We start from the raw sequence: 10,214 nt of genomic DNA on the forward strand, positions 1-10,214 counted from the left end.
AGCAACAAATAATCTTTGATCAATCCAGTGAATATATCCCTATCTAAATAGTTGAAGTGTAGTGAGGGAGTTGCACTTGTAAAATTGCTTTTTGTCAAAAGCAGATGCCTTCCTTTTGGAATTCTTAAGTTGTTTTCTTCTACTTAGCTGGACTAGTCTAATCTATGACGTTGTATTTGCACTTTTCTCACTATTTTTTTTTAATGATCTAATTGTAATATGAGCATTTACGAATGAAAATTTCCTAATAGGCTTCCACAAAATTGAAACATGTATGGAGCAAGGGTCTTCAAAGTCTAATCTATGATGTCGTATTTGCACTTTTCTTAGTTCACAACTCTATGCATACACGCATACTGATGGGTGTCGAATCCAACCAAAAATAAAAGTCCAACTCGGATTAAATACTTTTGTATATAGTGATGAGCAAGGTCGTCTCCACAGGGATTAAGTTGATTTATTTCCAAGAAAACAAAGTAAAGGGTTATTATAAAGATAAGGAAAATAAAATAAAATAAATAAAGTAAAGGTAAATTTGATAGAAGGCAACATCTGGTTGAAGGGATAAGTTCAGCCTTGATTCTTACAATTGATCAACGATGCAAGGATGAATTCAGGTGCTTATGAGTAAATTGGTTATAGCTACTAACAAGCTCTAGTAGCCAATCTCTACTTGTACTTTCGGGAACCAAAACAAGCTCTTTGATTGCTTCTCTTATTAATAGACAGCCTTAAACAAGCTCTTAGAGTTTAATCTATTAACAACATTAAGAAATTGAGAGACCCAATTCTGGTCAGCGAACACACAAGCTCGGTTCGTTTAAACCAGATTATATATTTTCATAACATGAGCCAAAAACTTGTCCATAATCGGTTTATGTTATTTGCCACAAAGATTAAATCTAACAAACATATACAAATTTGATGATCTATTTGGCAATAGGTTATTTTATCGATTGAACAATGGATCCTGTTGCTCAATCAATAAAATAATCTTAAACAAGAAATCACAGAAAATATATAAATACTCATAAACATTGAACTAAAATAAAATAAATTAGATGTCACAATTTTGTAGAACCAAAGCTTCCATAACCTTCAACCAGAAAATAAAACTAATCAAACTTCATGGAGAGATCGCAGCTTCCAGATAAGGAGGATGTATTCTGCTTCCTCCCTTCACTTCTTCCTTGCTTGATTGAGTGATTTCGATTGCTAGTCTACTCCCTTTTATATAGCCTTAGGGGGAGGGGCTGTTTCCAACACCTCTTAGGAGTTCTTTCTTAAAAATAGAAAGTCCAATTTCGTAATGGGATAATGCTTAATTCAGATCTAATCTTATCCTTATTTCTAAATAGAAATTCTTAACTAAGATGGACTTTGACTTTCTTTTTAGAAGTACAGCAAGAAATAGACTCTATTAAAACTCTTGGTGACTCATGCCTCCAACTCAGCTGAATCCTACTAGGATTGATGGGGCCCACTTCTTGCATGCTGAAATCGTGCTGGTCTTCTCCAACGTGCTGGGGCTATGCTACAAGCTCCTTTAAGCTTTCTTCCCAAATTGTGATTTTCTAAATAAAACACCATAAAATCCATTAATTAACTTACTAATTAAATAAGAAAAATTACAAATAATATGGCAATTACGCACACTATCAAACCCCCCCACACTTAGACCATGCCCATCCTCGGGCAAGACAAAATTTAAGCAAAACTAAGCAAACCTTCCTAAACTTTAAACTGAACTTTCCTTCTTCTTTTTCCACAAATATTCTAGGTTAACTATTGCAAACCATTAAATCAACACGACCAAGTCATACACAACTCATCTATCAACCAATTCAATTTTTGCTACTACAAACCAGGTAGTAAACTAGGGAAAACATTTTTATCTTTACTCTCTCTTTTTTCTCTTCTTGGTGAAAGTGAGTGCATTTTATGCTCCATCTCACTTTTAGGATTACTTGGCCAGTAGGTGCATTTTATGCTCCATCATACTGTTAGAATTGCTTCAATAGTAAGTGCATTTTATGCTCCATCCTACTTTTGAATGGCTGGCTAGTAGGTGCATTTTATGATCCATCCTACTAGGTTACCTCAATTGTTTGGTAAAAATATTTACCCTATTTACTTAAAAACCTGAATTTAGGACTAGCTCAAAAGGAAATAGCTTCAGAAAAGTCATGTATTCCCTAATCGCACCTCATTACTAGGTTTACAAGAATTTTCCCAGAATATTGTTTCAATTGATTTCAAGAGAGTTGAGTTTTTTTTTTTTTTGAATTGAAATAAATACTACTTATCTAAAATTCTGAATCAAATCCTATACTCCCCCCCACACTTAAAACTTACATTGTCCCCAATGTAAGGTGAAATGCAAGGAAAATGTGGAAATAACTAAACTATAAATGCAAAAACAAGAAGAAAAAAAGAAAAACAAACTTCCCTATTTTTAATCATCATAAATCAGATCCTCTAACTTTTGTAGTTGCAACTTCCAGTGTTCTCCCCTTTCATCCATCATGGATGGGTTCAAATCTGGAATAGGGGCCTGTAAAACAGAGTGTAAAGGTCTCTAATTAGAAATTGGTAACGTAATATAAGGAACGTTACCTGAATGTTGTAACTTTAGAGAATCATTCAATGCTGCAACAGTTTCCTGCAATTTAGAATTCAATGTTAGCTCTTCTTTCTCAGGATGCTTAATAATTCCTAATCCCTCATTCCCACCAAGTTCAAAAACTTCCTGTGCTAAAGAATCAATCATATCAATAGAATAAATAGGATTATCATCACTAAGATATTTCATAGTATCATAAATATTAAAGTTGATAATCTCACCATCAAATTCCATGGTAAGTGCCCCCTTATGCACATCGATTTTAGTCTTAGATGTCTTAAGAAATGGTCTTCCCAACAAAATTGGAGTTGAATTGGAAGAATTATCTTCTTCCATATCAATTACATAAAAATCACTAACTTGAACCAATACGTCCTCCAAAACCCCCTTCGGATACGTAGTGGATCGACCAGCAAGTTGTAGAATCACACTCGTTTCTTTCAATGGCCCAAGCTTCAAAGTTGTGTAAATAGAACGGGGCATGATATTTATCGAAGGTTCTAAGTCTAACATTGCTCTTTCAATCTTAACATTTCCTATCTTACAGGGGATAGAAAACAAACCTGGATCCTTGCATTTAGGAGGTAATTTCTTTTGGAGGATTGCTGAAACATTCTCCCCTATATGAGCTTTCTCATTACCTTTCAGCTTTTTCTTAGTAGTGCATAACTCCTTGAGGAATTTAGCATAGAGAGGTACTTCCTTGATTGCATCAAGGAGGGGAATATTTACCTCAACCTTGCGAAATGTCTCAAGAATATCCTTCTCTTGCTCCTCCTTGGATTTTGCAAATCGGCTAGGAAAAGGTGGAGTTGTCACTATGGCTTGGGGTTGTTCTTCACTTGGATCTTGAGTTTGGGGTGGTGGTGCTTCCTTTTCTATTTCTTCTTCAATTGTATTCTTAGGCACTTCCTTGCTAGGCCTATTCAGCTCCTTTCCACTTCTTAAAGTGATTGCACTAGCATTCTGCTTAGGATTGGCTATGGTTTGCGAGGGTAGTTTTCTTGATCCTTGAGATTCCAATCGACTCACAGCAGTTGCCAATTGGCTCACTTGATTCTCCAGGTTTTGGATGCTTGTCCTTGTCTCCTGTTGAAATTGTTGGGTGTTAGTTGCAAGTGCTTTAACAATTTCATCTAAAGACATACTTGGTTTGGAAGATGAATGTTGTGGAGCCGGTTGTCTAGCTTGATATTGTTGGAAACCGAAGGGCTTGGCTCCATAGCTAAGATTAGGATGATCCCTCCATCCTGCATTGTAAGTATTTGAATAGGGATCGTATCTCCTTTGTGGGAATCCTCCAACAACATTGGCTTGTTCATAGGGTTCATCTTGAAGTGTAGGGCACATGTCAGTTCGATGACCTGTAGTGAAACAAATGCCACAAGTCTTTACTTGTATATGACCTATTACCAATTTTTCCACAAGAGAGGTGAGAATATCTAATCGTTGATCGATGGAAGAAGTATTTACCTCATTGACTCTCCTCGGGATAGACTCTTGTCTATTGCCAAACTGTTGTGCATTGGCAGCCATGTTTGCAATTATTTCCCTTGCTTGAGTAGGAGTTTTATTCACCAACACACCTCCACTTGCAACATCGATCATACTCCTATCCATAGGCAGTAATCCTTCATACAAATATTGGATAAGGAGTTGATCCAGAATCTGATGTTCAGGACAGCTTGCACATAGTTGTTTGAATCTCTCCCAATATTCATAGAGAGTTTCCCCATTGAATTGTCTTATCCCACAAATTTCCTTCCTGATATTAGCAACTTGTGAGGTAGGGAAGAACTTCTCAAGAAATAGCATCTTCATCTCATTCCATGTAGTGATAGAACCGGAGGGTAAGTAGTAAAGCCAATCCTTAGCTTTGTCAGCTAGTGAGAAAGGAAAGGCGCGCAACTTGATCTGCTATTTGGTAACACCTTGAGGTTTCATGCTCAAGCAGACTACATGAAATTCTTTTAAGTGTTTATGGGGATCTTCACCTGAAAGTCCACGGAAAGTAGGAAGTAAGTGGATAAGATCGGATTTCAATTCAAAAGGTACCGTTAGATCTGCATATTCGATGCAGAGTGGTTGCTGCTTTAGATCCGGTGCAGCTAGCTCTCTAAGAGTTCTTTCATCAATGTTGGTCATGACTTCTTCTTCAGAGTTGTTAGATGGCTCGAAGAGGTTTGTTGCTGACTTCACCCCGAGAGATGGGAGCGATGCCGATTGGTTGCGATGTTGCTTAGCTTCTTTTCTCAATCGGCAAACTGTGTTTTCGATCTCGGGATCGTATTGGATTTCACCTACACGAGAAGAATGAGGCATAAACCAAGCAAAAGGAAATAAATCTTATTTAGGACACCAATCCCCGGCAACGGCACCAAAATTTGGTGGGTGTCGAATCCAACCAAAAATAAAATTCCTGTTCGGATTAAATACTTTTGTATATAGTGATGAGCAAGGTCATCTCCACAATGATTGGGTTGATTTATTTCCAAGAAAACGAAGTAGAAGGTTGTTATAAAGTTAAGGAAAATAAAATAAAATAAAGGTAAATTTGATAGAAGGCAACATCCGGTTGAAGGGATAAGTTCAGCCTTGATTCTTACAATTGATCAATGATGCAAGGATGAATTCAGGTGCTTATGAGTAAATTGGTTATAGCTACTGACAAGCTCTAGTAGCCAATCTCTACTTGTACTTTCGGCAACCAAAACAAGCTCTTTGATTGCTTCTCTTATTAATAGACAGCCTTAAACAAGCTCTTAGAGTTTAATCTATTAACAACATTAAGAAATTGAGAGACCCAATTCTGGTCAGCGAACACACAAGCTCGGTTCGTTTAAACCAGATTATATATTTTCATAACATGAACCAAAAACTTATCCATAATCAGTTTATGTTATTTGCCACAAAGATTAAATCGAACAAACATATACGAATTTGATGATCTATTTGGCAATAGGTTACTTTATCGATTGAACAATGGATCCTGTTGCTCAAACAGTAAAATAATCTTAAACAAGAAATCACAGAAAATATATAAATACTCATAAACATTGAACTAAAATAAAATCAATTAGATGTCACAATTTTGTAGAACCAAAGCTTCCTTAACCTTCAACAAGAAAATAAAACTAATCAAACTTCATGGAAAGATCGCAGCTTCCAGATAAGGAGGACATCTTCTGCTTCCTCCCTTCACTTCTTCCTTGCTTGATTGATTTCGATTGCTAGTCTACTCCCCTTTATATAGCCTTAGGGGGAGGGGCTGTTTCCAACACCTCTTAGAAGTTCTTTCTCAAAAATAGAAAGTCCAATTTCGTAATGGGATAATGCTTAATTCAGATCTAATCTTATCCTTATTTCTAAATAGAAATTCTTAACTAAGATGGACTTTGACTTTCTTTTTAGAAGTACAGCAAGAAATAGACTCTATTAAAACTCTTGGTGACTCACGCCTCCAATTCAGCTGAATCCTACTAGGATTGATGGGGCCCACTTCTTGCATGCTGAAATCGTGTTGGTCTTCTCCAACGTGCTGGGGCTATGCTACAAGCTCCTTTAAGCTTTCTTCCCAAATTGTGATTTTCTAAATAAAACACCATAAAATCCATTAATTAACTTACTAATTAAATAAGAAAAATTACAAATAATATGGCAATTACACACACTATCACATACATGAGGTGTGCATGCAAATTATCCACATGTGCATATGCAAGGATATATGCGTGATCAAAGACTTTTAAACAAAGTTAACACATCGGATTTGCTGTATTAAAATCTTTTATTTGGTGGTTTCTTATTTATTATGTTATTCTTAACCAATTATCTTCCATGGATCATGCAGGTGTATGTTTAGGTATGGTGTTACTTTTAGCTTGTTATTGGATCTACCATGTTTTGAAGAAAAGACAAATAAAAAAATGCAAAGAAAATTTCTATAAAAGAAATGGTGGTTTGCTATTAGAACAACAAATCTCATCAAAAGAAGGCAATGTCGAGAAAATTAAAGTTTTTACAGCAGATGAATTAGCAAAGGCAACTGATCAATATAATGAAAATCGAGTTCTTGGACAAGGGGGACAAGGTACAGTTTATAAAGGTATGCTATCAGATGGAAAAATTGTGGCAATCAAGAAATCCAAGATAGAGGATGAAAGTCAACTTGAACAATTTATCAATGAGGTTGTAATACTTTCTCAAATCAACCATAGGAATGTGGTTAAATTGTTGGGTTGTTGTTTAGAGACAGAAATTCCTCTACTAGTTTATGAATTCATCTCTTGTGGAACTCTTTTCTACAATATTCATTATCAAAATGAGGATTTCTTATTAACATGGAACCATCGGTTAAGAATTGCCACAGAAGTTGCAGGAGCAATTTCTTACTTACACTCAGCAACTTCCATACCAATTTACCACAGAGACATAAAGTCTTCAAATATCCTCTTAGATGACAAAGGTAGGGCAAAGGTGAGTGATTTTGGTATTTCAAGATCAATTGCAATTGATAAGACTCACTTAACGACCATGGTACAAGGGACCATTGGATATTTGGCCCTGAATATTCTCAATCAAGTCAACTCACGGAGAAAAGTGATGTTTATAGCTTTGGGGTTGTTCTTGTGGAGCTCCTAACAGGAGAGGAGCCAATTTCTTTTACAAGACAATCAGAAGGGAGAAACATTGTGACATATTTTATTTCTGCAATAATGGAGAACCATCTTTCTGAAATTCTTGATGCTCAAGTCTTAAAAGATGGCAGAGAGCATGAACTCCAAAAGGTTGCCAACATTGCAAAGAGTTGCTTGAATTTAAATGGAAAGGAAAGGCCAACAATGAAAGAAATTGCATTGGAGCTTGAGGGATTGAGGAGGTCTGAAGGATATTCTTTTGTTCAACAGAACATTCAAGAGGCTGAATGCATCATAGATAAACCAGTGGGTCTTTGGGAAACAGGTTCAACTTCAACAGGATGCAAAGATATGGAGAACAGTTTCAAAACACAATTTGACGAATAACCACTAATGCATAGCCCATCCCTTTAGTCATCTTTAGTAAGATACCGATATTAGAAATATTCAACTTTATTTGTTGGAATCTAACAAGTATTGCATTTCTATTATATTTATGTAATGTTTGAATGCACCGTGTGGAATCTTTCATGCTTATTTGGACTCTTATATCTTCGATGCTTCACCACAAGTGTTTTTATATGTCATATCAAACTAAAATGACACAAAAGAGAAAAACAAATAGAAATATACTGTTCACGTGCTACTGCAAGTTGACAAATGAACCTTAAATGACACAAAAGGAATAATATGAATTACGGGGGTTATATGTGAAAAGAAAAAATGTCTAAGAGGAAAAAAGGAAGAAGTGGAACTCTCCCTAGTCATTCTGCAATCTGTGGTATGACCAGTGCACCGCATGTAAACCCCGCTCCACTCTATTCTGTCTCACCCCCTGATTCCCCCTTTATTTGTACAATGTAACATCCAAAAAGAAAAAGTATTAAAGAAAAGCCCAGACCTCAAATTTATTGGGCCACCGAGAACATTGTTAGAGTTGCTAGTGTTTTTGGTGTTTGATTATCAGAATTTGAATTCTAATCTTCACACTAAAAGTGATCTGAATCCGATCAGTTTATAATTTGATCAAGCACGGATGCACACCCCAAGCACATATACTTAGAATTTATATTATATATTTTAGTAGGTTGTTTTGGCTGTTTTATTTTTACTAAAATGTCATATTTCAAGTTTCCTACAACTAAATTTTCATCCATTTTGGCCACAAAATACAATACGAAAGGCATATTAAATTCATTTATTAATAATATGATATTTTGATCATTTCAGTTTAACTAGATTTATACTACTATTCAATATTGAATTGCAATACAAATTTTATTCAAATCCAATAAATCTAATGGATGAGATTCAAGTTAAATTTGAATTCAAGTGAATCTAATGTGTCTACCCATATAGTAAGCTGATTCGCTTTTAGCACTTCCGTTTAAATAAATATACATCGGAACCTCGGAAAACATTTTTTACTTAACCGATATTCTAAGAGGGAAAACGAAAAAAAACAAGAAGTCACAAGGGGGGGCACAGCACATCGGCAAAGTAGATTTCATCATTTATGGTGTGTTTGGTTTGAAGGAAAAAGTAGGGAAAGGAAAGTAAAGGTAAAAAAATCTTTACAAACTTGTATAGGTTTTTCTCCCTTTCCTTTCCTTTCCCTTCCTTTCCTAACCTTTTCCTTCAAACCAAACATAACCTTAACAAATATAAAACAAGCAGTCTACATAAGCATAGCAAAAAAATTGAGAGCCGAGCTCAGAGGCTGAGGATACAAGATGTATGTATGGGGGGTCCATGTAAAGAGACAATAAGATCAGATGCTTTGGGGCTCCTCACTGCCCCAGAGTTTGTTCCGTTGACGCCAGTACCAGCACCATCTCCTGCACTTCCCTTGACCTCGTCTTTCTCCTTGGAGTCAGGATCTTGATTGACCTGGTGCACTTTGAGCTATTCAACTTCCCTAGGTCGAAATCCGGACATACCAAGGCCATGAGCATCCGGCATAATTTGAACCCTTAAGGCACCAGAACCAAACTTCTCCCTGTCCTTCAAAAATTTTGGGGAAGCTTTAAATTCCTGGATTGCATGGACCTCAGTGGCATGAATGTCTTCAATGAACTTCAACCGTCACTCTGCAACCTTGACTTCATTTCCCTCCAACTCGCGGCACTTGTGCTCCAACTTGCTAAAAAGTTTTCTGACCCTTACTACCAAGCCCCTGCTCTTGCCCCATTCCTATTAACTCGGCTTTCAGGTCAGCGACGAGTTTGGCAGCTCGTTCAAGGCGAGTCTTGTACTCTATCACCTCCTCCTCTAAGGCTTGGGCCTATAAAGGACATGGTTGGACCCTTACCACCATAAGGTAATGCATGACTCTCCCGCTGAGCTGGTCATGGTGTGACTCACAAACCTCCGTGACCTCTTCAGAAAAGATGACTTATTGGCTCTTCTCCAAAGCTGTCCGGAAGTCCATGATGGAGCGCCCATCCTCGGTCCTGGCCTCGGCATCTAATGTGACGGTTACCCCAACACCAGGTGATGGATGATTCTCCTTGGAGGCCCGAATGGCACTAGATTCTAACGCAGCCCTTTCTGGTCAATCTTCCTCTATCAAGTCAACCACTGGCATGGCTTCGTTGGCACTCCACCTAGTAGGCTCAGGAGCAGTGACTTGAGGGTACTCTGGGATCCACCTTTCTCTTCTTCCTCTTCATTGCCTAAAAATGCCTTAAAGTAGGTATGCCTAATAAATTTCCTACATGAGAAACCTAAAGTAATCTGAACTGCCAAGTCAATAAAAAACTTGAAGTAAGTTAAACTACCCAGAGGACTCAGCCCGGTCTGAATGAGCTTCTCCTTGACTAAGAATTCACTCAGCTTCAACCTCTTGTTCACTAAAATTTGAACCTTTACCTGCATATACTCACTCAAGGTCTCCTCCCGAGCATCCTTGGTGCCCTCTCTCTACGCCATTGAGAATGACCATCCACCATTAA

General features: G+C 37.1%; 1 protein-coding gene and 1 pseudogene across 1 annotated transcript; one reads left to right on the forward strand and one right to left on the reverse strand.

Annotated features, from left to right (window-relative positions):
* Positions 1–2,578: 2,578 nt before the first annotated feature.
* Positions 2,579–4,444, reverse strand: LOC148802530 (uncharacterized). Its single transcript, XM_088897920.1, has one exon. The coding sequence runs from the start codon at positions 4,442–4,444 to the stop codon at positions 2,579–2,581; it is 1,866 nt and encodes a 621-aa protein (XP_088754046.1).
* A 1,925-nt stretch (positions 4,445–6,369) lies between these two features.
* On the forward strand, positions 6,370–7,720 carry LOC148802531 (wall-associated receptor kinase-like 1 pseudogene; annotated as a pseudogene).
* Positions 7,721–10,214: the final 2,494 nt, after the last annotated feature.

The sequence above is a fragment of the Nelumbo nucifera genome, chromosome 2 (assembly GCF_055504915.1).
Source record: "Nelumbo nucifera cultivar China Antique chromosome 2, China Antique-T2T, whole genome shotgun sequence".
Lineage (NCBI taxonomy): Eukaryota > Viridiplantae > Streptophyta > Magnoliopsida > Proteales > Nelumbonaceae > Nelumbo > Nelumbo nucifera.